Genomic DNA, 27,854 nt, shown 5'->3' on the forward strand with positions numbered 1-27,854 from the left:
GCTCAATGGAAGAAAATCCTCAAAACAGACCCCAGATGGCTCAGTGGCCTATCCTACATTTTCCCAAAGACACAGGAAAACTACCCATTACTGAGTTACCAAAAAGAAGCTGACTGAGAAGATAGGATACTGGGGGCTTTCAGGGAAAGAGCCCAAAGAGCTACTAGCTACTGCCATCAGACAGCTCAGATGGGGACACAGAGGGTGCCACATGGTGTGAGAAGCCACAGCAATGGCTCCCGCGTGGCTCAGCCGAAAGGAGTGTGGTGGGAGAGCAGAAGCAGAGGGATGTTCAGAAACCAGTGCCCAGGCCACGGGTAGCTCAGACAAGGAAAGAAAGGAAGAAGGCTGACCAGGAAAGCAGCTCCTAGAATGTACAAGCATCAGGTCAGCGTGATTTGGATCTCTTTTTTAGAAGTTGGTCCTGAGCCAGAATTTCTAGAGGGAATTTCATCATTCTAGAGAGCTACACTGTCCAATATAACAGCCACAATTTCATGTGGCAAAACTTAAAATTTCATTTGCTAAAATTTAAAATCTAGTGCTTCAGTGACACGAGCCACCCTTCAAGTGTTCAATAACACACTTCAAGTGGCTAGTAACTCCTATATTGGCCAGCGCAGATACAGACCATTCCACCATCACAGAAAGTTCTGTCGGACAGCACTGTACATGGGCACTATGCAAAATGAGAAAAGAAATCATTACCACCATGTGGCCCCACCACTTTCTCCCAGCACTTCTAATGGTGGCAATGGACAGAGCAACTGACCATCTCCATGTCTGTTTCCCCATCTATAAAACAGAAGGAGTTATACCCCCTATTTAAGACATACATTAAAGGGCCTCTATAACTTAATATACAAATATCACATAGAATCTGGCTCATTATAACAAACGTTAGCTAGTATCTATTCTGGTTGCATGATATATATTACAGAATAACAGCTGAAGACATATTTGAGAGGTAGTACATATTTGCTAAGAGACATCCCTTAGACACACATAACCGAAAGTATCTAGGGTAAAAGGTTAAAATAAGTAATCACTTAAAAAGTGGCCAACAAAAGGAAAAGTCTCAATCTAAACAAGCAACAATGGTTATTACTGAGCTTGGAGCTTCTGTGCAGACTTACTATCTGACAACTGAAAGGAAGTGAAAGAGGTCAGATGGACCACTGACCACCTAGGACAGGTGTGCCAAAGTGTAGACTGTCTCCAGGAATGCTATTCTGGTAACCTCCCCCAAACCCTACACTACATGTTTTAAATGGCAGAGACCTAACAATGGGAAAGTAAGCCCCGACACCTTCAGAAAAAACTAGAATTGAACGCCTTCCAAAGAAAATAATCATTAGGAGTAATAAAACCACAGATGGAAATTTTAACGCTACCTGCTTACCCAAAGTATTTCCAGGCTTTAGTTTTAAGACACAGATAACACATTTGTAATTCAAAGAACCCTATGACCCAGCATTTGTTATTTTGGGTTGAGAGACACAATATTAGAAAATGGACATAAGTTTTAAGTTATGTTTACTATAGTGAAACAAGCAATTTAATAATGTTAGGATAAAGGTTATCTGAAAGCTCTCATGTCTGGTGAAAATGCACTTCTTTTTTTTCCCCTTAATATAAAGAAAACTGGTTGTGATCAGTAATTTGATTCAGCTTTTCTACTTTTTAATAACTGACTTTAAAATACTTACTGTTCATTGTGCATTCAAAATTTCAAGCACCACAGGTAACCAGAATCTTAAGCCTCAGTTAAAGAGGTAAGTACTACAGAACTCAGTTATTACAAATGAACAGGCATTCCGCCCTCCAAATTATAAGTTTGGCATAATAAGTGAAAAAGGAATTCAATTATTTATAAATATCAGATTATGTTTTTTTAAAAAAGCTTAGTATTAGCCAAAGATGTAAACTTTTCTTTGATTTGTAAAACTTGGATGTCAGAGTTAACCAGTTGAAAAGGTTTGCTAATTTAAGTGATTTATCTGATTTTAATATACTCAGAACTTAATATTTTTCTCCTCTGAAAGATACATGTTCTTGCTAAAGAGTTAATTAAGGCAGCCTAGAAAGAAGAAACTGTAAAATTATGAATGGACAGTTTAGAAACTTCCCAGCCCCAAAGTAATCACTTATGAAAAAACCTCGAGCTGTCTTGATATATACATACTGTATAAAATATGTATAATATTATATGTATAATGTATATGTACATATGTATATATATTTATATGTATAAATGTATTATATATATAATTTTATATACTATAATATATATACTATAATATATACATACTAGGAAACATAGTATGAATATATATTCCATTGATATGTTTGATTCCTTTGCTCTGTTAGGGCATGAGCAAGGCTAAGTTGCTAATTTTATTTGCTAGGAGCTAAAACCAAGATAAAAGACTTGGCAAAATATATAATTTATAACACACACATATACACACACACAGAAATCCATTAACTTTTATATGACAAGATTTAAGTGGCACTTTTTTTGACCTAAGAACTATCTGAAGTTGACTGATGTTCTTTAGTAAAGGTACTCTGTGGCTGTACTATGTCCAACTCAAGGTAGATACCTCAGGGTATGTAGGAGCATGATACACGTATTTGTGACATTCGTGCATCCAAGTGGGTCTTACCCTAATTTTTCAGTGATATCATTACCTTTCCTTTGAGTCTTTCTCACCCAATTTGTCCTTTTTCTAATGAATAAAATGATAATAAATATTGAAACAAATACTAATCAAGTAGTAAAGGCAGAATTATTCAGAATTCCTACTCTCTTTGGTTGCATCCAGTGTCATAGGGATAGACACCTGTTTCCACATTTGGGGAAAATTACTACCTAGAGAAAAATATTTCTTCTGAAAATCCATGGAAAATTTGGAAAATTGTAAAATAGAAAAACTCTTATCAGATAATCTCAGAAGATGGATTTTTTAAATAAAAAAATGTTAGGGGTGATAGGACCGTCAGCCTACTTTTTCAATAAAAAGTTAGATTTTTTAATTAAAATTTTTTAATAAAAAAAGCTTAGATAAAAATACTAAAAAACAAACAAACAAACAAACAAAAAAACCACTAGAGGTCATAGGGACCTTCATCCCTGGTCTGATTCTCCAGAAATTATTCTGAGGCTATACTCTCTAGATTCAAAGGATGAAGGAGAGGGAGCAACTTCTGAAAATGATTTACTCATCTTTCAGAATCTATGACATTTCACTCAGATTTTCACAGAGATTTGGGAAAAGAAGAACTTTTGAGAGGTAGCAACTTCATCATCTATTTTTCTGTTGGGCACTGTCACATTTTTTACTACTTTGTTCACTGATCCTAGATCTACAGGTCTGCTCCTCTTACACCCAACACCACAAAACCTAGATCTGAAAATGCACCTCTCTACAATCAATAAGGACTAAAAAATACCAGTTTAGATGCCACAGTGAAGTCAATGGAACACACGGTTCGAAGATCAGCCAGTTTCAATCCAAATGTAAAGCCCAGGATATTAAATGGCACCACTTATTGAACACAACCAGCAGAGAAAAGCCATCCACCAGGAATCACTTGCAGAATGCAGAATGCTTTGTTTCCTGCTGTTTGTGGATCATTGATCAAAAATCTATGAATGACAAGACTCCACTTGAAATAATGGCAGTCTGTAGGGGCAAAGGACTCCTCTTTTAAAAGTCACTTTAAGTAAAAAGAAAAATCTTTTTGTTCGTTTTCTAGCAGGAAGACTTTGATGCTTTATTTAGAACAAAATGATATATCAATTATCTACAACTAGTAACATCTTCAAAAGGTTAGAAAATAAAGCAAAAAAGGTCTGAGAATACCCAAGACTTTGAAATATGCCCTCCTGGGACATACCGCTTCTTAACAAGTAGCGGGTAGATGAATATATTTAAAATGCTCCTGGGAATAACGTACATCCAACATGGGGAGATTAATAATAGCACCTGCATTGTCAAAAGAATGTACAGAATGCTAGTTTGCAAAGGCGCTGCCTCTATGGAGCATGGTTACTGTAGGCGCTACTTTGTGACTAGCAATGGTAATAATTCATCTTAAGAAAAAGAAGACCCAGTGAAAGAAAGTAGCGTTAGTATTTTCTCTTATGATTTTATTTCAAAATCTTCAGTAGAGTATTTGGTTCTTTTTAACTAACTCAAATACACCTTAATAATTCTATTCTTTCGCTGACATACGATAAGCACAAATTTCACAAAACAACAATTAGATTCTAATTATCAGACAGAACCTACTCCTTTTATCTCAGTAAGATATATGAATCAAAGGTATTGGAGAGAGAATTGGGTAATCACCCAATTCTCAATTGGCTCTCAATTTACCCAATTTTGGCTCAAGTAACCAAATTCTGTCATCGTGTCCAAATCTTCACCAGTAACTAGCTAAAAGAGTTTAGCCCAAAAGAATGTATTTTAAAAGCACAAATTTACAACCTCACCATGCATCCAATATTTACCTTAGACAATTCCATGCCTGGCCCACATTGCTTGCAGAGAACACAATTTCCAGATCGATCCCTGAATTCTTGTTGTCTACAGTCTCCTGTTTCACAAATCACTTCACATGCCTGAAAAAAAAAGTTTTGCAAAATGTTATTTTAAAGTAAGTTTAAAATTATATACATATATTTTTGGTAAGAAAGGAACAACATCATCAGTATTATTTACACAATCACTGAATGTAAACATGAATTCAGAGGCCAATTTAATTTTCAATTTAGGAAGAAAAATCACTTTTTAAATAAATATTTCATTTATTTGAGAGACAGGGAGAAGCAGACTCCCCACTGAGCAGCGAGCCTGATTTGGGGCTCGATCCCAGGACCCTGAGATCATGACCTGAACTGAAGGCAGATGCTTAACCCACTGAGCCACCCAGGTGCCCCACAAAATCACTTTCTGAATAAGTCAGTGGAACAAATAAGTCAATAAGCCTGATTTTTCTCTGTATTCCCTGAATGAGGTCTGTGTGTGTGTGTGTGTGTGTGTGTGTGTGTGTGTGTGTGTGTATGTCTCTCTCTCTCTCTCTCTCTCTTTTTTTTTTTTTTTGGATCAACGGCTATCTTCCTCTGATACTTTTCTGAGTGCCTAAGGTAGAAAAGGACAAAATGACTTAGGACATGTCCTCTTTTCTAAGAAGCACTGGGTGAACAGACATTGTTCTGCAGAATGGCGATTATACAAAAAGGCACAGGAAATTGTTCTTGATGATTGTAATGATGAGTAATTAATCAGCACAAACTATGGCCTCCTTGAAGCAGGAGTATCTATAATGATGTCCTGCAAACCAATTAAATAAAATCAAAGTCTGAACCTCTCAAGCAGGCAGGAGGGAGAATTCAAGGTGGAGATTCATTCAGCCACAAAGAAACTGTAATCACTCTGAGAAACAAATTCCAGGGACACCCAGGTGGCTCAGTGGTTGAGCATCTGCCTTTGGCCCACGTCCTGATCCTGGAGTCCTGGGATTGAGTCGCACTGGGCTCCCCACAGGGAGTCTGCTTCTCCCTCTGCTTATGTTTCTGCCTCTCTGTGTGTCTCTCATGAATAAATAAATAAAATCTTTAAAAAAAGGGCGGGGGGAGGGAGAGAGAGAAACAAATCCCACTACCTCCCTCCTAGACCATTCATTCAAATGTGTAACAGCGTCAGCTGGAAGGAAGGAAAATTTTCCTTCCTCTACCTGAATCTCAGGCTCCAAAGTGACCCCACTCTTACTTTGTCTTTCAAGAAGACTTCAGGTACTGTCTTCAGCATGAATAATTCGTTTTACATTTGCAGATGATGATCCTATCTCCAGATGAAATAAATTTCAACTTTTTTGAACACCTTCATAGATCTTTCATGTCAAGCATTCAAACATTAAAATTCTCCCTCTGTCTTTAATGCTTTTTGGAACCAAGAAGGGTTTAAATAACTATATAAAAATCACACTTCTTTTAAGAGTCAATTCTAATTTCTTCACAAACTGTAAATCATGGGCTCCAAAGAGAATCTGGTCTTGTTAGGGTCTAGGGTGTGTTATAGAGACATAAGCCTATACACACAACAGAGTACCATTGTCCTAGAGCTATGAGTAATGCTGTGATTTTATTACTTCATCTAAATGTAAACAAAATAATTTCAACAATTGCTACAAATGTCAAGACTTTTGTCTTGGCAGCAATCTATGCTTACTAATGAAATGCAACATGATAAAATACAATTTGAAAGAAAAATGCAAAAGATGGGATTGGAAATTGAAGATCATTTTGGTACTACTTAGATGACTCTCTCACCACGTTCTTAGGAAAGACTTGACTTACCAAATAGGCCAGTAAAAGTACAATGGTGCGAAATGCTTTTTCTTGTTCCAGGAGCACTTTTAAAGCCATGGCTCTTATTACGTGTATTTATTGTGGAGGAGTTTTCTAAAAGACAAGAAGATCTAGTTAACCAGGATGACATTGGTTGCTGGTGTTCTGTATTTACTGTACAATGTTTACCATTAACATTTCTACTAGGTAATACTATTTATGTTTTAAAGGAAATCACTTTATAAAAAAATACACAGACAAACAATAGGTAAGCTTTTAAGAATTTAGGTTAGGGGAGTGGAAGCTTTGTCTCCCTATACATTATATGCAAAACTCCTACTGGCTCTGAATTCCTAGGCTATACATGCTTTTATTTTCTTCTTTTTTTTACAGATCTTACCTTTTAAAGTAATCTCTACTCCCAGTGTGGGGTTCAAACTCACAACCCAGAGGTCAAGAGTGGCATGCTCTCCTGACTGATCCAGCCTGGTGCCCCTATGCATGCCTTTATTTTCTACCCAAGTCTCTATAGTTCCAACAGCTCCACCCAACAGAGTTATATTACAACAGTGACTATATAAACCCACCATGTAGATGGGTTTAGTTGGTGCCAAGAGGGCAATTATAGTGATAAAGTAACAATGAACATGTGCTAAGCACTATGTGCCAGGCACTATCTCCACCATATTAATTCATTTACCTTCACAAGGACTCTAGAAGGTAGATATCCAATTTTAGAGATGTGGGGAAACAGGCTCAGAGAGGACTGAGTCCCTTGCTCAAGGCCAATGAGAGGCATAGCAAGATGTACACCCAGGTGGGTTGGCTCCAGTGCTCCTGAGTGGCATATACCCTGCAAGGCTTGGGTCTTGGGCCTGCAGCTCCACAAAGAAGCAGATACAGCTCATGTTTGGCATGTGTGAGTACTTCCTCCAACCAGTACAGTGAAAGTAATCTATGAGCAGAAAAATGAGCATTTATTTAAGAACATCTAAAAATCATTTACAAGTGATGAAATTGGAGGCACTCCCTTTTCGATAAAAGATAAAGCCAAACCACCTCATCTTTATGGTAAATGACCTAAAAGGTAGAAACAGACATGGCTGCCTTTTTTTCAGACCCATACAATGTCCAGAGAAGAGATCTATCTTAAAAAAAAAAAAATAGGGAAGACTCAGCTGGTGGTTCCATCTATTAGGTAGAGAAACAAGGGCTCAGTTTCTCTTCAAAGTTGAATCTTCCAAAACTAACAGAGACCCAGAGCAAACAATGTGACCACTTAGAAAGAAACCAGAGCAGAGAACCAGAACCCTGGACCAAAGACCTTAAGAAAAACAATAGCAATTAACAACAAAGGAAGCAGGGCTGGCGGGCTGCTGTCTCCCTGCTGGCCAAGCAGCCAGCCTGGGGTGAGCCTGAACACAACCCTGTCTGTCTGAGACAGACAGCCCAGAAAGTTACTCCAGCCACCTGAGTGGCTCCAATTATCAGTGCAATGAAATTTAATGTTTGTTGAATGAATGATTCATTTTGACTGAATTCAAAGTTTTTTGGTTTTGGTTTTTGCTTTTCCAGCTTTTGGCCATAGCTTCTTTTTCCTCCTTGCATATGTCAAAATGACCCAGCAGTTATCCAACCATGCAGCTTCCTGCCTGTGCAGACGCAGAATTGGGAAGAGAAGATAAAATCACATTCCCCAAAATGTATGCTTTGGGTTATCTCTTTCTTGACATGGTCCTAATTTTTTAAAATGTGCTGATTTTTTAAAGGAAAACACAAAATCTCTTGGATTAAGCTAATATGGAAGAGAGGGTATAAATATCAAAGCATTTACCCAAATACAAGAAAAAAAAAAAGATCGACAGTTAGTGCATACCACAATCAAGCAACTAGTTTGATCGGAACAATACACTAGGATTCTGTACTAACTACTGCGGCAGGCACACAGATACTGTAGTATCTTCCAACCCACACACTTTGGGTTGGAAGTCATGGCAACACGATTTTGACTTCAGAAGATACACCTGTTTTATGTACAAAAATAAGTAAGTCAGAATGCTATCAGTGGTTAGGTTCATATTGTGGCATCCTGGGTGAAATTTTTTCCCTCTTTTTTCTAAAAGTTCTTTCTAGGGTATTTCATTAATAATGAAAAAAATATGTGCTATGTTCTTGGGGCAAAAAGGTAAATTATATAGTACTTGAAAAGTCTATAAAATAAGTGATGAGATTAAAAATCGCATAAACACAATTAAAGAAAAAAATTAAATAAAGTACAATGATTTCTGCATCAGAAGGAGAATTTTTTTTTTTAGATGATAGGGCAGAAAAAACTGAATGGAACTATATCCTACGTGCTAACTTATATCATTCTCCCAAAACACACACACACACACCACGCTAAATTAAATACTTTGAATGGGTTGATCTTTGCAAATTACCCTTTAAACTCCTTAGCCTGGCACCTGGGCCATTTACAATCTCACCCACTAGCCCACCGGTGTCATCACTAGTCACTGCTCTCCCATCCATCTGGCTCTGCCATAGCCTGATGCCCACGTTTCTTCTGAAACCCCGTGGTCTTGCCCTCTCACTCAGGCTGTAACCTAGGAGAGCCTTTCTCCCTAAATCCCTCCAAGAACCTGCTCAGCTGTCACCCTGCTGAGATGCTGGCCAAGACCAAGCACACTAAAGAGATTTATTTGTTCCCTATGGCCCTAAAGGTCTTTCTACATTCATGCACAGTATCGATCATATGACATAGCAATTATGCTTATCTGTATGCCAGTTTTAGGCACCAGACTGTGTGTTTCTTTAAAAGGGGTACCACACCTCATTACTCTTTGTATTCCCAGTATTTAGCATAGTACCTGGCACATGTGGGCACGTAAATGTTTGAATTAATGAAGAGAATAAAGCAGCACAAAACAATGAAGAATATATTATGGAAAACAAGTGGGATTTGGTTGCATGTAATGGACTTAACTTTTCTGTGATGAATAAGAATAAACATTCTATCTCAGATATATCTTATTACCATGTCATTATATCTACAAGGCATTAAGTCTGATGATTGAATAATATGGTGATTTTTTAAAAATCCTAATTTGCTTTTTAAAAATGTGAGCAGGTTTTTTTTTTTTTAACAGATTTCTTACACTGGGAGCTAGAAGGCAAAATGCACCATTGGAATATATCACTTCTCTCTTTTGTGACTTCTCGCTTAGCCTGGCTTTTTCTATACCAAGAGGCTGGGAAGTAATTAGGACTGGGTAGCTTGCCCAATTGTCCTGACAGCAGATGGGATGATATAAAGTCCAAGTTCAAACATTTTTCTGCATGTAAACCCAATATGGGTTTTTTAAGAACCTGGCTTTTAGGGGAAACTATCAGGGAAAAGTGTTAACTAGAGCACTAGAGCACCTGGGTTTTTAGGCCCATTTCTTAGCAATGTCACTTTGAAACTACACATTGGTAGAGATAAAAATAGAACCTGTATCACAGGCTGTTGTGAGGATTACCTGAGATAATGTATATCAAGTGCCTACCTAGCCCAGTGCCTCACATACTTAGCAGAGGACGGGGGTGGATCTGGTTCCTGGGGCAGTTGCTAGGCAATGCCACCCACTAGTGTGTGACCTTGGCCAGGTTACTTAACCTAAGCCTCAGTGTCCTCATCTCTGCATTGGGCCTAGTGATAATACCTGCCTCCTGAAACTGCTGTGAGGAATAAGTGTGTTGAATAGCACTCATAAAGCACTGCCAGGACGGTGAATTGATACAAACTGTTTGTGGCACATAATAAATGCTACATAAGCATTGGCGATGGTTATTGTTGTAGTTAATGACATTCATATTGAAGACCCAATGGTCCAATGTCTGTGACTTGTTAGACCAACGGGAGACATTATTCAGATGGTCACAATCCAGTGGAAGGTGACGGTTTAGATCTCTGGACCTACAGGTGCGCAGAAAACGTTCAAAGACTAAGAATCAATTCAAAGTCTGAACTAAGCATTTATATGTTGAGTACTGTGACTATACTTTATAAAAAGTATAGTTGTTTCCATACTCCCACACTTTAAAAAGAGTAGATATTTGGAGATCCCTGGGTAGCGGAGCGGTTTGGCGCCTGCCTTTGGCCCAGGGCGTGATCCTGGAGACCCAGGATCGAGTCCCACATTGGGCTCCCTGCGTGGAGCCTGCTTCTCCCTCTGCCTGTGTCTCTGCCTCTCTCTTTCTCTCTTTCTATGTCTGTCATGAATAAATAAATAAAATCTTACAAAGAGTAGATATTTACTTTTATCCAATGTAAGAGGAAAACTGCAGGTCAAAGGACACATCATAGAAATGGTGAAAAACAAACCAAATCCATGCCTAGTAACTCCAAAATGGGGTGCTCAGCTATTCCACCAGGCTGACCTAGTGTTTTATCATCCTATACTGTAGTATCCAATGGCCCGTGGCACAGTAGGATGATGTGAACACAAATGATCAACAAAACCAAAACCACATAACAAAATAAGACATTTCATGATTTATCCATTTATTCAACACATTTTGGTTAAGTAGTTATTAGGTGCTTGAAAGAAGGCAATATCAAGTTGGGGCAGGAACTACAAAAGTACACTTCCAGGGAGCTCACAGCCTAGCAGCGGTGGTGGTATCTCCTAAACACATTTGAGTATAACCCGGCAAAGGGGTATTTAGAAGCAAACAATTTGGCTGGTGAAGTGTTGTAAGTGTGACCTTGCATTTCCTGGAGAAAAATGAAATAACCTTGTGAAATGCTTTGGCATTCATAAAAAGAAGGAAAATTTAATGAAATAACAAGCATGTAAGCAATAATATTTAAAATAAAAATAAGGCAATAAAAAGGTATTTATTGAAATTGCTTTTAACTTCTGAGCATTCAGGGCCCAAGCCAGGGAGAAAGATGCCTTTATATTAGTGTCCTGTTTATTTGGAGATGACTTATCAAGTATGAGACATATGAATTATCGGGATTACAGGTTTTCATAGTTTGCCAAAAAAAATCCAGACTAGATATCATCTATTAACAATCTAGCAACCATTTTTGCAAAATGTGTGTGGAGAAACTGCCTCTAGCTAGGCAATAAAGGAAAAGACTAAGGATGCCTGATTCACTGTTTTCTAGGAGTTTGGAACTTCTGCTTTGACAACTGCTGTTCTACAGTATCAAACAGAGTGGCAGTCTGGGGAGGCCCAGGCAAGCAAAAAAGAAGAGACAGGAGCCTGAAGCCCAGGGCTGCAAACATTCTGTTCAGCTGCACAGAAGGTGGCTGCTTCTCAAATCAAACTGCTCAGCCCGCTCATTTGAATGAATGGTAACCGGGATAAATCCAACAGGTGCTGAAACGCACGCCCCTTCTACCTCCTTGTTCATCTGGTGAAACCCTGCGCTGGTGTGTGAACAGGCGGAGAGGCAGGGTCCTGGCAGCCCTCTGCAGGAGCCCGCTAAGGAGGAGTGGCTCTGGGCTCCATCTCCTACTGGCTGGGCACACCACTAGCTCCCAAACCCACCCTGGTTGTTTTAACCTGCAGTTTGCCCAACCGCCACCTGCCTCTTTCGCCATGGGGCCTTCCTATATGTACTCTGACTATATCTACCATACCTGCACCACAATCTGTCAGAGTTCTTCTGGGATCTTCCTAAATCTCGCATGGCACTTCTCTTCTGTTTCCATTGCACCCTGGGTTCATCTCTACCTCGCGGTGTAATTACCTGGACACTTGCCTCTCTGCAGGCCATGTGTTGCATCTGGCCAGCAGCACTATTTTCTTTACTCACTGTACCCTTAATTTTTTAAAGTAAGTTTTCGATATAAAAAAAAGTTGTTTTTTTTTTTTTTTCGAAAAATTAAAACACCTAGTCCCACACCAAGGCAACGTGAGGTAGAGCTGAGCATCAGTCATCCTTTACACAGAAGAACATATGGTTTCTAGTGCCCCATACTCCACCATCTCCTATTGCCACACTGAGCCCCCTCCCTTCACTCCGGCACCAACCAAACCAATTATGGTTTGAGGACTTCATGACAAGAACTGTGATTTTGCTCTAGAATTATAACTCACTCACAATATGTGCCCAATACTTGTTGAGTGAATGAAGAAACTGACTAATTACGGATGACATTTTAGTTCTTAGGATTGTTATAAGGGCTAAAGCTATATTCGGAAAATATGTGCAACTGTAACTTGAGATTGAAACATAAAATCCTTTGGTAGAACACAATTCAGTTCAGAATCCCAGTTCTTTTTTTTTTTTTTTTATGATAGTCACACAGAGAGAGAGAGAGAGAGAGAGAGAGAGAAAGAGGCAGAGACACAGGCAGAGGGAGAAGCAGGCTCCATGCACCGGGAGCCTGACGGTGGGATTTGATCCCAGGTCTCCAGGATCGCGCCCTGGGCCAAAGGCAGGCGCTAAACCACTGCCCACCCAGGGATCCCCAGAATCCCAGTTCTTGAATATAGTGCTATAATATAACAAAGATCACTAAATAAGAATCTAGTATTTGTTTTTCAACTTTTAACAATTCAGTAACCTTTCTTTCCTTCTTCTTTTTTTTTTTTTTTTTTAAATAGGCTCCATACCCAGCATGGAGTCCAATGTGGGGCTTGAACTCACAACTCTGAGATCAAGACCTGAGCTGCAATCAAGAGTTGGATGGTTAACTAACTGAGCCACCCAGGCGCCCCTTAATTCAGTAAACTTTCTGAGAATAATTTTATTTTTTATCTTATAAATGACCAAAATACATGAATTTCAGAATAATTCAAATAATCTGGATACTTTTTCAGAATAAATTAATTTCTTCACTTTTTCAACCTTTTAAAGTTACTTGATTTATTGTCCAACATACAGTGCATGCAATAGGTAACAGTTTTCATCTCCTAAAACTGTATTACCACTATGTAATAAAGCTACAGTCAATTCATACATTTTTCCAATATGCAATAAACTGAAATATTTTTTTTAAAAAATCAACATTAAAGTAAACTGGCAGGCTTACAATTTATAAAATCAGCATTGAAATAAAGCCAGTGCTATACATATAGTCTTTTACATTTTAATGGTGGAACATAATCATAAATGGCTTAGAAATAATGTCCATTCCCTATGCTGAGAGAATAAAAAGCTAGTTAGAAATTTAGGGTACTGCCATTTCCAAACAGGACAATAACCCCTGCCCTCTAGCCTTCCTCTATCTTAGCCTTCAATTTCATTATGTTCTGAAAATCATTCTTCCTACATCATAGAGTTGGCAGCCTCTTTTGTAGCCTAGGAAGCTCACAAAGGCATGCAGTAATAAGCACATACATATTGTTGTTGGCTGCAGAATGAGAAAGATTTCCCTTTTTCAAATCATGAAATATTTTCTGCTAAAAAACTCTACAAGCTTTACAATGTTCTGTTGCCAAACACAATATCTTCAATTCCCTCAAAGTTCAAAAACATTAGGGGCCACTGTCAAGCTTCTAGAATAATTTTTTTTTTTTTAAGAACTTAACCTAGCATAGCGTTTTTGGATACTAATTCTTTTTGTTTCTCTGGATTGTAGATTCTATCAACCTTGGGTTCTCTACCATCCTTGTGTTCCTTCAGAAAATCACTGTCAGTATTCTCAAAATATAGCATATTGAACCCAGGCACCACCCCCCACCCAATTCATAAATATTTCTCTATCTCAAAATACAAGTAGAACAACTGTAGCATCAAGGACCATGGGGACCTCCAATACCGACACAGTGTATCTTAAGAGAACTGTGCATAACCATTTCTAAAACACAGCTGTTTAAATTTTTATTTTAGAAGTCTGGATCAATTCCAAAACTTCTCTTTGAAACATCTGAAGTCCTCTTTCCCAGTCTAAGTAGTGTCCATTCTTTTAGATTTCCTCTTATTAGCCCTTTCCATGCCTACTGAAGAGTGGCTACATAATATTTAATCTTTAGATATACAAGTTCCTTTGTTTTATCTAATTGCTGATGGGTGCTTGTTCCCTTTTTAAAACCCAGGTTTTAAACTTCAGTTTAAAAGGTACATATTCTGTGATGTGTGGACTAAAAGATAGCTCAATACTGTTTAAACATCTTACTTTTAAATGTAAACATTTTAGACGGATAAAATAGGATGAATGAACTCACTGCTTAACCTGTAAATCATGAAAAGAAATTGCGTTCATACTGCTTTACTGTTCTTTTTCTTCATCTAGAAAGTTACTTTAAAGAGGCTATGAACGTTTAATAATCAGCTGCCACGAGACAAATGTACTTCACTGTTGAACTGTTCCTGGCTCTCTTATCACATAAGCAGCTGTCTATTTATTTGGAGTGTACATTATCCAAGGTGGGCCTTCTCATTCAACCTGTAGTCAACACAGATAGGGCATGTTAGCCTTTTTCCGAATTTTAAATCTTTGACTTTAAATACTGACTCATCAGATTTAAAAGGACTTGCTATTTTTCAGATGTTCAAGACGCCTGCAGTTTTTTTGTGTTGTGTTAATTTTTTGAATGATGGAAGTAGTCACAGGGGATTGGATTAAGCTTCAAAGATCTAAATAGGTGAAAAAGGAGAATCAAATTCTCATCATGAGTGTTAGCAGGCTTCCTCACTTATGTTTCAAAAGTCCCCAACATGCCCTAGAGTTATGTACTAGAGCTATAACTAGTAAATTAAACTAACATAATAAGGACAGCATGTGACAGTTACATGTCTCCATTCATTTTCCATTCGTATGTGTGGCAGGTAGGTATAAATGAAAGCTCATGATTATCTGAAATTAAAAAAAAGTCATTTTCTGTTCTTTTGAAAAGCTTCTTATGGCTACTTATATATTAGCTGTGTTCCTTTTTTCAAGTTTCTAGACAGGAAAGGTACTTTAACACTGCAATTTCAAGTGTGTAAAAAGTCTTCACATGTCCTTAACTTCAAATTCAAGATGCAGCCTGGGGCTCATTTAAAAGACAGTCTCATCAAAGGGACAGATAACTTCCATCAACATCCTAGAAAATACTAACACTTACCATGGAAAAATTCTCAAGTCAATAAGGTCGTGTGGCCTCAGTAATAAAGTAGATGGTATAAGACATTTTCATAGGTTAAAAAATAACTTACACAGCTCACAATAATGTTTTACATATTGATGTCAAGTAATATTTTCACAATGAAATTGCATTTCTATGTTTTGCATTATTTTCAGAGCAACTTGATAAATATCACTCAAAGATAAATTCTTTTTAAGTACCCATATCTCTGTGAATAATAATTAATGTCAAACACTTTCTTCTACAGTCGGACTCAATTCTCACCCCCTTTAAGTTACTGATCTTCAAATTAGAGAATAAGCAGTGCTTGAAATAAAAATATATATATATATGTATACATACGTAAACTACATGAAAGTAGCATTGGCACAAATGCCTAAGGAGAAACTGCACAACAGAAAACATACTGAGTAAATCCTGAACTAATGCAATATAATCCTCCCTTTTGAAGAGAAGTATCTGATCATGAAATAACAGCATATTAAAATTTTCTGTTTGCATAAGTCATGCTTAACAATAACTGTTTCCTGTTTATGTGAAGAAATTGTCTTCTAGTAAAGAATAACTGTCAGTGGAGTAAAAAGTAAGCCTTCATTGATATTTTGAGTTCAATTCTTTCAATTAAACAACACTGACCGAGGCTTATGGTTCTGTTTGCAGATTGAGTCCTTTAATGAAAATGCAAAAGGTGACATGGATTTCTTAAATGTACATTTGATGAATAGTTGGCTGCCATCCAAAGAGATCATCCTTGAATTTTAAGCCTTCCAAATTTCACCTTCAAGAGTGTATTAGTAAATTTCTATTCCACGAAATGGCATCAGAACCTGGACCAGTCCTGAGAACACTGACCTTTCTCCCTAACCTACCACGCTCTACCCATCATTGTACTAACAGTGCTTTTATTTGCCAAGTGTTCTTTTCCTCAGAATGCTGTGTTTCCGGACCACCTCTGAGCCCTGCCAGTGCTCTCTGCCCCACACCCCCGCACCTCCCGCACACTGGTACCTCCGCAGCCCCGCACCCCCGCAGTTTCGTGCCCCGCCCCCGTAACCCACACTCCGGCACCCCCCGCCGCTCCACACCCCTGCAGCCCAGCAGCCCCGCAGCCCAGCACCCCTGCAGCCCCGCACCCCCACAGCCCCGCACCCCCCGCCGCCCCGCAGCCCAGCACCCCCGCAGCCCAGTACCCCTGCAGCCCCGCAGCCCCACAGCCCAGCACCCCCGCAGCCCAGCAGCCCAGCACCCCCACACCCCCTCATCCCCCGCATCCCCCCAGCCCAGCACCCCCGCAGTCCAGCACCCCCGCACCCCCCGCCGCCCCGCAGCCCAGAACCCCCGCAGCCCAGCACCCCTGCAGCCCCGCACCCCCACAGCCCCGAACCCCCACAGCCCAGCACCCCCGCACCCCCACCCCCCCGCACCCCCCGCCGCCCCGCAGCCCAGCACCCCCCCGCACCCCCACACCCCCGCATCCCCCGCAGCCCCCCAGCCCAGCACCCCCGCAGCCCAGCACCCCTGCAGCCCCAAACCCCCACAGCCCCAAACCCCCACAGCCCAGCACCCCCGCACCCCCCACCCCCCCGCACCCCCCGCCGCCCCGCAGCCCAGCACCCCCCCGCACCCCCACACCCCCGCAGCCCCCGCAGCCCCCCAGCCCAGCAGCCCCGCAGCCCAGCACCCCGGCACCCCGCACCCCCGCAGCTCCCGCGGGTGGGCAGCCTGGGCCTGCGCACGCCTGCCCCGGGGAGCGGGAGTCCACAGGGGCGCCGAGGCCGCGAGGTGCCCGGACCCACCGACCTCGCAGCGCCGCCCTTCCCGGCCGGCGGCACGCCTCACACGGGTTTATTTACACACTCACAAACGTCTACTGCACACGCAGGTTTTCTATTTACAAGATCCTGGCCTGGAAGACTAAGTCCCATCACTGCCATCGCCGACTGAGGCCGGAGGCGTTCATCCTCCCGCGTCCCTCCAGCCTCGGCTCCATCTCGGGCGCCTCCTCCCTCGGCAGCCCTCCTCTCCCGCTGTCACCCCTGCCGGGGGGCGCTTGGTCCCGCACGGCCCGCTCGCCCCCACCCCGCCCCCCTGCACGGGAGCAGCCTTCTCCAAGCGACCCTCCCCGTTGGGCAGCCGCCTCCTCCGCGCTGCCCTTCCTCGGGGTCCACCCAGGGTGCGGGTGAGGCACGGCCGCGTAGCCCCGGAGGAGCGGGGCACCTACCTGCCCGGCCACCGGGAGGCTCCGCCGCCCCCGCTCCCCGTGCTCCCCGCAGGGCCAGGCCGCGTGGAACGAGCCGCGGGCGCGCACCGGGTGCGCAGCAGGGACCGGGTCCTCTCACCGCGCTGGCCGAGCGCTCCCCGCGCCGCGCGCTCAGCGCCCTCCCGTAGCCCGGCAACGGTGCCGCCTCCCGGGCCCCGCCCACCCGTAGCCCCACCCAGTAGGGGAGCCGTCCACCGGAGCCCCGCCCCCCGGGGCCCGGCCCCGCCCCCCGCGCCGGGCAGCCTCGGCTCGGCGGGTCGGGCTCTCCCCGCTCCGGTCCGACGCGCGGGAGGCGCGCCCCCTGCGGCTGCGGGAGCCGGTGACTGCGCAGGGCCTGGGGAGACCGGGACGCCGACACCAGAAGAGCTCGTCTGTTAGGGGAACTCCTTCGGCGACGGGAGACAGCCTTCGTTGCTACCCTGGACGTACTTTCCCCGAGATCTTTGCGCCTTTCTTTGCCGGCTCACCCTCTCCCCAGCACCTGCTTTTGCCCGTTCCCTGTGTACCCAGAAAACGATGCGGCACGTTTGCCCAGGTGGATCCAAATCGTGATGACCTCGCTCATCAGTAACCGTCTCATTCATTCATTGACGCGTTTTTCCAGCAGATACTCACTCAAGGCGCGCTCCCCCCACCCGCGGACAGAAACCTCTAGTGGTCAGTTTTACACCGTGAATCCTGGTATCCGCCTGTGTCCACCTCCTGCACGCCGGCGCTAACCCAACCCAACCCATAGGGTCGCTGGATAAACTCAAAGCCGCTGGCCTGTGGGGGAGCACAGTGCCCAGGCTCCATACCTTTACTATTGCTTTGTGTAAGGTGCTGAAACTCAGGAACTTTAGTTGGTGCATCTATGAAACGGAGCTAGCGGTACCCAGTTTGCAAATTTGCTGGAAGGAGTAAAAGAATCATATATATATATATATATATATATATATATATATATATATATATGACCTTTGCAGCAGTAGAATGCTATAGAAATGTAAGCAATTATTATTTCATCTGTCCAATAAGTAAATAAAAGGCAAAAGTTCCTTCAAACTCAAGATACTGTGCATGACTCCAGTACAAAGAGGCATCCATTTCTCGTGTGTTGGTTTTGTTTTCCTGACACAACTGCACGACTCTTTGGGTGGAACCACAGCCTATGTTTCCTTACTACACCCCAAACCCCATTGTAGTCCCTCAATAAATATTTGTTGAATAAATAAATGAATGAGTTGCTCTAGTTAATTTCCGATAGCGCATCTTTGGTCTTGAGAAGCCATAGTTCTAGACCAGGTTCTTGTGAACATACATTAAAAAATATGATTCCCAAGCGTCATATCTCAAGGATATCTACTTCAAATCTAACACAGCCAGAACATAAACCCCAGTAACAACTTCTCTGTAAAGAATTTACAAATAATACGCACTATCTTATTTAAACCTCAAGGCAAGTCTCTCAACCTTAGATTGAAAGCAAGTTCACCACCATCTGTGGTGAGTACAATTTGCTCTTTAATGAAAAGGGAGAAGGAGGGAGAGGTGAGGTCGGTAGGTGGGGCTTTCCAATGACTTTATCAAACCATTCCCTCCAGCAGCAACCACTCTCTGCAAGGGGAGTTCTGACAAGAACAGCTTTCTCCATCCTGCTAACTGTCCCTAGTACTTGGACAGCCTTGCCTGGCATCATGGGTGGCTGCCCAGCCTGCCTGTTCCTTTGTTAAGCCACATGCAGAGCAGTCTGCCATATTTATAGGGAAAGAAGAAAAGAGTTTCCCTAGCCTATCTGTGCTGTTACTAGTACTGCTGCATGTACTGCAGTTAACATGCTTGTCATTATATTGAGGTTATCTGTTCGTCTGAGCTCCCTTCCTACCTTAGACTTCAATCATCTGAAGACACATCTTATTTTCTTACTATCTCAGAGTCTAGAGCACGGAGCACTCAGTGTCTTTGTTCACCTGAATTATTGCTTCTTCCTTTGTGAGATTTAACTACACTCACCCTTTCTTCATCTTTTTCTCTTGGTCTCACTCCCTCCACCATGGTACAGGCCCTCCCTACCTGTCATCTGAATATTGCCACAGCTGGTCAATCTTTGTCCTTGCTGGTCTGTCCAGCAGACCTGCTTTCTCTGGGCTTCCATCACCGGCACTGTCCAATTAAAAGATTTACAAGAGGTTCCTCATTGTAAAAAATGGCTTTCATACTCCTTAAATTAACATTCAAAGATGCCATACACTTTATATTCTGGCCAAACTGGTCTGCATGCCTTGCCTCAAATGTGCCCTGAATTTCCCCTTCCCTTTGCTGAGCTTCTTCTTTATACTCACCTACTTCCCTTACTGCTCTGGCTCCTTACCTACTTACCTTACTCCTATTTAAGAACCAGCCTAAAAGCCACAACTCTTATGAGTCTATCCAAGATTTGTGAACTTCTTACTACCATAATAGTACTTGCCACATCTCCCTCGAGTCCTAAGTGTCTATGACTTAGCTTTCTTCCCTAAGGAGTTAAAAATGCTTTCAGAGAAGGGATATATTTTGTTCAAACTTGTATCTCTGATAATATCAAACACCCAAGCAAATGTTCAATAAATGTTTTCTCAGTGGAATTTAATATGCCAGCTCAGGAACTACCTCTTTGACTTCAGCCAAGTGCTCTTTTATTTCCTGGCCTCCTTTTGTACTTAGAGGCAGTAAGACATTATTTAGTCCATTAGTTCTTGCATCATTTCATGTGTATTTGATTGATCTGCCCAGTTAACCTATTAGTTGACTACGGAGAGAGACATTATTTTTAACACTCATGGGCCTTGGCACTGGATTATCTGGTCTTGGATGACAATTTGCCATTCACTAGTTGGATACCCTTGGAAAAGGAACTTCACCTCCTTCAATTTCCATTTTTGTCATCCATAAAATGTGTTGATTCATTTGTGGTTATTATAAAATAAGGTATTTAAAGCACTTAGCACCATGTCTGACTCATAGTAAATGCTCACTAAATGGCAGCCATTATTAGTAGCAGGACATCTTCTGTAGGGCATCAAATGCCCAGTGTCAGTAGATAAATGATCATTGAAATGATACTTGACAGTGGGGACAAATAGCATTGAACCTCAGCACTCTGGCTAGTATATGCATCTTATTCTCTAAAGAACAGGCCAGTTAAGTTAAATAAATACTCCCCACTTTACCACACTCATTCAGATACTCTCTTCCAGTATCTGAATGAGAACCCAGACACACAACTGAGTGTCAGTGGAAGTACAAAAAGAATTATGTGATTCCTAGGCTCACTGAGAATGAGGCTGATGCTTAGAGCTGCAAGCATTTTTTTTCTCCCTTCCAAACACTGAATATCATTAATATATTGAAGTTTTTACAGGAAAGGCCAAATTGCCATGAGGATCTTCATAGAGTTGCTGTTTTTAAGATTATATTAAGGGTTGGTTTCCTTGAAGCTAGTTTTAGCAATATCTAGGCTGATACAAAGTGCATTTGTTTAGGATGTTTCCCCCTGCAAATTGAACTAATGAAGTAATAGGACTTCTTTTTAAAATAGTTTCATGTATTAAACACTTCATATGTGGCGATCCCTGGGTGGCGCAGCGGTTTGGCGCCTGCCTTTGGCCCAGGGCACGATCCTGGAGACCCGGGATCGAATCCCACGTCGGGCTCCCGGTGCATGGATCCTGCTTCTCCCTCTGCCTGTGTCTCCGCCTCTCTCTCTCTCTCTCTCTCTCTGTGTGTGTGTGTGTGTGTGTGACTATCATAAATAAATAAAAATTTAAAAAAATAAAAAATAAAAAACAAATAAACACTTCATATGTAAATAAACGTGGGACATTGGCCCTTGTGAAAAAAAAATAGTTTCAGTGATAAGTCAGCTCACTAGAAGCAAAATTTAAGAAAAATTGGTTGGCTTTCTAATAATTTCTAGTGTAAATCTCTATTCTCTGGGAAAATATAACAGAATGCATGCTATATGAGAGTATTGAATTTTGTCTGTCAATCCACAATGCCTGGTGCATAGCAGGTATTCATTAAAATTTGTTGAGTGAATTAATAAATGGGAATGAGGATCTCAAATATTAATCAAGTTTGTCAAATACATTTAAGAAAATAAGGGAGAAAATAACCAAGATACAGCTATTTAAGTAAACCCCAACACCCATTGCAGCCAATTCTAGACTATCAGTGTATGATTGGGGCCAGACATTGAGTGACTTGCTCAAGGTCACACACCAAGTTAATAATAAAGCTGGAATCAAAATCTAGTCTCCCTGAATCTTAATATAATCTTCACCATACCATTAGTGCATAGACCAATATACATGAAAAGGCCAAGGAAGTTATTTAGTTTATGTAATGTCAAACTCATGACATTTATAGAGCAAAGTTGTTATAAGTTGTAGCACCTGCACTGATCTTTGTGAATTCATGACACCCCCATTAGCTAGACTTCACATGTCTAATGAGAGAAGAAATGAGCCCTTGACTCCTCTAAATCTAAAGGCAGACTCCTCTGCATGTGGCTTAACATGGAGAAAGCTGTTCTTGTCAGAACTCCTCTTGCAGAGAGTTCTTGATGCTGGAGGGAATGGCTTGATAAGGTCAGTGGAAAGCCTTATCTCTCCCTCCTCCTCCCCCTTTTCAGCAAAGAGTAAATTGAACTCACCCTGGATAGTGGTTTAACACCTCTCCATCTAAGGATGGGAGACTTGGTACCTTCTGAGTTGTCATTCCAGCAAGAGGAGGGGTTTGAGAAACAACTCCACAGGCCAAAGCTTGTGACATAGAGGGGAAATTAAGCACAGCCATCAGGTAGCTTCCTTCTGCCCCCTTTTTCATTGCCCGTTTTTGTAAATTGGGCTGACAAAATTATAAAGAATCATTCTTTCAAAGGGCACCAAATTATTAATTTTTCCAGGGTTCCTTGGACTGGCTCTGCCATCATAGAGAAGAAAATCTGACCAAGCCAATGGCCAATTATTGATCTCTGTCTAGTTGCAAAGCAGAAGAAGAATGCTTTATGTCTTAAACTCCTTTATAGCTAACTGATGGAAAACTCTATCAAAAATTTCTAATAGTTCTCATAAAATATATCAAAAGAAAGAAAAAGTACAGAACGCTTTTTTTGGCCAAGATTTTGTTTGTAATGTTTGCTAACAGTTAAGTTGGGCTCTATGTAATTCTTGTAATGGAAAGAATTGACTACCTAGCCCTAGAACAAAAGAACCCAAGATTTGAAATCAGATACATTCTAGAGCTGCCACTTAATTAGCCTTGTGATCTTACGTATGTTTTTTAACCTCTCTGAGAATCACTTTCCTCATCTGTATGATGCAGATGACAGTGATTGTAAATTTAAATTAGATAGTCTTTTAAAAACCATTGTGAGAGTGCCTGACATACAAGTATTCAATAAGTATAAGTGAATTAATAATTAGTGAATTAATAAATATTAGTGATTGTTACTGAATAATAATCTGTAAAGCCTCAAATGAAACCTTTATGAGGATGATAAGACATGAGGGATAGCGATTTAGCTTTAAGAGTACTGTCTGTTCAAAATTTATAGTCCACAAATTAAATTTATTCACAAGAAACATTTTTCCCCCCTCAGGGAAAAAAGAAACATAAAGAGTTAATGGAAATACATTCAAGGATTCTTAACATAATCAAATGTAGTATGAAACACATCTCAAGAGAGAATCATATGAAATTTATAAAGTGAAATCTCATAAAAATCCCACTGGGAATCTCCCTCGATGAATAACAACCTTTCATTAATTATTAAACTTATCAGGGACCCACTGACATCTTCTAAGATAACATGAATTCCTTGAAAACACAAAAAATGTGCCTATATAATGCCACACTTGTATAGATACAAATACACAGGCAGACACACACAAACGTGTATAACTCCACATTGCGTTGATACATTAATATTTGGTATAAACCATTTTAGTCCTTCTGATACATTATGTGCAGCAATAATTGAGTTTAGACTGCTTAGAAATATAGAAGTGAAGAGAACAGCTGGAAGACAACCAGACTAATCCAGTTGATTGACATATCTATCATGGAAACAAACAAAATATGTGTGTGTGTGTGTGTGTGTGTGTGTGTGTGTGTTCCAATAGGGAGCAGCCATCTTTATCTTTTGAACTAACATTGTTCTCTGTTCAGCTACATGGTACATTTGTTCTGTTGTGCAGTTGTTAGAAAACAGACTATGCAAGACTATGCATGGTGAACTAGAAAGAACATTGGATTAGGACTTGAAAAACCAGCCAAGCGACCTTGGTTAGGGTAGTCAAGGCAACCTTTCCCTAATCTCAGTTTTCTCATCTGTAAAATGGCTCTAAAAATTCCACCCTGCTTCTTTCACAATGATAGAGTCGACTCCCTCATTTCACACATGAGAAAACTGAGTAGTGAAGTGACTCTCTTAAGGTCGCATAGCGACTCGGTGACAGAATCAGGACCAGAAATAAAAGTCTTTTGAAGACTTGGAACTTCTACAGTAACAAAGCTGCCATTGAAGCAATAGATAGGAGAGTGCTTTGAAAAATATGACATAAGGGTTTCCTTCATAGAAGTATTATGGAGTATAGCTTCTTAAGTCACCATCCAGATCACTGTGTGGCAATTAATTAAGAAATGCCTTTTTGAGACTCTACCTGTACATTCGGTAAGGGCCACCTTTCTTTGAAAATCAAACACAATCTGCTTCATTTCTCAACCAAGACACAAGAAGTAAACAATTAATTGAATTAATTCAGACACTGAAGTGGATTTTCAAGGACTTGACTTGCCCAAGCTAGTTTTCTACAAAGCCTAAATTAATCAGATAATTGCTAATTCTCCCTTTTGTTTTGTGCCGAGGAGAACTTGTAGCTGTTAAAATGAGCCTAGTAGCAGAATAAACAATGGTTTAACATTTTTATAAATCTCAAAGCTAAACTAAATTATCAAGTTCCTAAGCATGTTATTTCTTCAGGCATCTTCTCCACTCATTACTTTAAAAGCTTAGTTTTCTTTATTGGAATGTGAACATTAATACTGCTTTTGTGATTTAAAGAGGATTTTTTAAGCAAACAAATATAAGAATCAACCTAAACAGATACCCCAGGATATTTTGGACATGCTTTGCTACACATTGTCAGTAGAACAAAAAATTAAATGCCTCTCCTGGCATGACTAAAAACAAGTTACATCTTTCAGATTAAATTCTTACTGACACATTTCTAAAATATAGTCGTCTTGTACGATTTTAAATAATCTCCACTTAACAGCTACCAAAGTTTTAAAATTAAGCAAACAGTGCTAATTACCATCCTTCTAATATCTGGAGGAAAGTTTAGAAAGTGATTAAATTAATTGGCTCTGAAAAATTAATTACATTCGAAATGAGGCTCATTAGACCTTTCCTGTTTCATCAGAATTTCAGACTAAAGGATAACTAGTCTTATCACTTATAATTTCTTTGTGGTTCAGCTAGCATAAAACAGACCATTGTGATGATAATTATTCTACCCAAATAAACTTAGGACTAGAAACTAAAGTGAACTAATGTGAATGTGGAGCTCTTACTTTTGCACTGTATTTAAATTCTTGCATTTCAGTGTAAAAATTTCTCTGTGTGTGTGTGTGTGTGCGCGTGCGCGTGTGCGTGAGATTATTGAACTGACAAAAAAAAAAAAAAAAACCCAAACCACTGAACTTTCAAATTAGACACCACGATATATATTTTGGCTTTGCCAAGTTGAGTGTAAACTAAAGTGAAAATGTGACTAAAAACTATATACAGCCTAGTAACTATTGATTACTCAGTTTTCATAAACAGCTGGCAAATTTTAACTTACAACAGCTGTCACTATAAATTTAAAGTAAATGTTAATTTAGGAATACTAATGTCGTGAATGTTTCTGTAAATAAGGCTTGTGCTATTTCCAAAGGTTACTGAAAATCACTAGAGAATTTTTTAACCAAACTTGGCACAACTTTACCCTCCCTGTTTTAAAATTCTTCAGTTTTACACATAAAAGGCTTTAATCATACTTGAATGCCTTTTCAGTGATTCCCTTGAGGATGCAAACTGCACAAGGAAATGTATTTGATAGGTTTACATCTTGGGGGTGAGAGAATAAATAAATGAAAGGCACAGTATTGCCAGAGATGCACTATACTCTTTTATATAAGAAAACAAGGAAAGCATTGGCAGCCAGTAAAGTTCCACTGGCTGTTTACTAAATAAAGCAACCTGTAAATACTTAGAGCAATTACAGCTTACAGATCTCAGGCTCTGAAGGCGGGTTGTATGCTAAAGTTAGCGTTCTGTTTTTTCCTGTTTGAACAACTCACTTCCAAGTAAAATTTGCATGACAGATTGCAAACCCTTTTGCAATGAGAATCCTCCTTGCTCGGACACATTCATATAACATAATGTAGTATTCAAGTAGAGAAATGCCTGCTTTTAATTGATTAAAGCCATCTTTTTCTTAGAACACACAGGAAAAGTCAAGTGAAAGCTACACAAAACAGAAAGTGCTGTACCTGCAACGTGCTGAACTCTTTCCAGTACTCACCCTTTCGGCAACTTAGTTTCTCCTTGGCAGCACTTCTATGCCAAATGCTTCTACCTTCCCAAAAATGTATGTCAGCACAAGCCCAGACGAAACTTCAAATCCAGGAAAATAAAATTAACCATGCAGATCAAAGGCAGACGAGCAGGGAGATGAAATGCCCGTAATCTGATCGGTGATCAGTTGCAGAACATGAAAGGCACGACTAAGTTTATATATATGCACGGATATCAGAAAGTTCCCTTTCGGCAGGTAGTCACCCTCCCGCCTCCTAGTCCACAAATTCTTTTGTTTAACATGGATCACGTTGTTTTCCTTTTTTTTTTTTTTTTTTCCCCTTCCCCTCTGCAACCAGGCAATACCGGTGGCTCCCCCAAGCTTGGGCTGAGTGGCTGGATCTGTAGCTTTTTTCGGTTCCCAAGCTGTGTTGGGGATTGTGTGTTGGAAGCTTTGCCTAGTGCCAGCGGGTTCTGCTTTATCCCTTTCATCTCGCTGAACTGCAGATCCCATGACATCATTCAGCGCCGTGGGACTGGTAGGAGAGCTATAATTCAGCCTGTGGGGGAGTACAGCTCCAGAGAAGCCAGAGTCGGCCTGATTTCTAATCACGTTAGGCTATTGTGCCTCACGCAGTGCAGTTTCTGTTATCTGTTTCCCAGTTGGAAAGGACAGCGATTGCTGGAGAGTGATAAGATCCCTGATCCATCTGGGTTCCAAATGACAGCATTTAATTGCCTTTTCGTTGATAAGAATCACACTTTTTCACAAAGACTGGGTGTCAAATATTCAGAGTAGTTAAATGGCAATATAAGACCATTCTGGAAAACACCCAGGGGCTCTGACACATGGAGGGGGTAATGTTTTGAAAATGTGTCTTTGTTTTAAATGTGACATCTCTTTAAGGATCTTAAAGTAAGCTGTCTTTTCCTTGCAACTTAAATTATTAGAAGTTGACTGTCAACTAAACAGTGGTGTTTCAATGAAGGTAATTATTCAGCAGATAACCAACAATTCATCAGTGGCTGATATCTGCCACCCTTTCACTTAAGTCTCTGTCCTAGAGACTTAAGTGGAGCAGTCTTTGGACAGAGACTTAACTCTTTTTTTTTTTTTTTTTAACTTTTATTTATTTATGATAGGCACACAGTGAGAGAGAGAGGCAGAGACACAGGCAGAGGGAGAAGCAGGCTCCATGCACCGGGAGCCTGACGTGGGATTCGATCCCGGATATCCAGGACCGCGCCCCGGGCCAAAGGCAGGCGCCAAACCGCTGCGCCACCCAGGGATCCCCCAGAGACTTAACTCTTACTCTTGGTCTTCGTCAGGGATTCTGAAAACTAGGTTTTAAAACAATATGCAGTCCTTTGATAGGTATAACTCAGTAACACCTGTTAAGCATTTTTAAATTCACAAAAAAAAGTGTTAGGTAGAGAAAGCACTTGCCCTGTGCTGACCCCAAAGCCATATGTACCTTCAGGACTGTTTTTCCTAAATCCATAGTTTGCACTCGTAACTCATAAAGCATCACTACATTAGTCTAATTCTCCATAATTTAAAATCAAACCTGTTGCACATT

General features: G+C 40.7%; 1 protein-coding gene across 4 annotated transcripts in view; it reads right to left on the bottom strand.

Moving 5' to 3' along the window:
- TNFRSF19 (TNF receptor superfamily member 19) overlaps positions 1-26,759 on the bottom strand; it is an 89,847-nt gene extending 63,088 nt beyond the window's left edge. Inside the window, exons 1-4 of one of the 4 annotated variants that reach the window (XM_038573480.1) lie at positions 26,282-26,759; positions 7,059-7,313; positions 6,368-6,472; positions 4,520-4,630 (exon numbers count right to left, since the gene is read on the bottom strand). In XM_038573480.1, the coding sequence (XP_038429408.1) occupies positions 4,520-4,630; positions 6,368-6,436 (180 nt within the window). In that variant the 5' untranslated portion in view covers positions 6,437-6,472; positions 7,059-7,313; positions 26,282-26,759. Of the gene's footprint in view, positions 1-4,519; positions 4,631-6,367; positions 6,473-7,058; positions 7,314-17,651; positions 17,792-26,281 lie in introns of those variants that run through there. The other 3 variants (XM_038573479.1, XM_038573477.1, XM_038573476.1) reach the window with 3 other exon arrangements.
- Between the last annotated feature and the right edge of the window lie 1,095 nt (positions 26,760-27,854).

The sequence above is a fragment of the Canis lupus genome, chromosome 25, assembly GCF_011100685.1.
Source record: "Canis lupus familiaris isolate Mischka breed German Shepherd chromosome 25, alternate assembly UU_Cfam_GSD_1.0, whole genome shotgun sequence".
Classification (NCBI taxonomy): domain Eukaryota; kingdom Metazoa; phylum Chordata; class Mammalia; order Carnivora; family Canidae; genus Canis; species Canis lupus.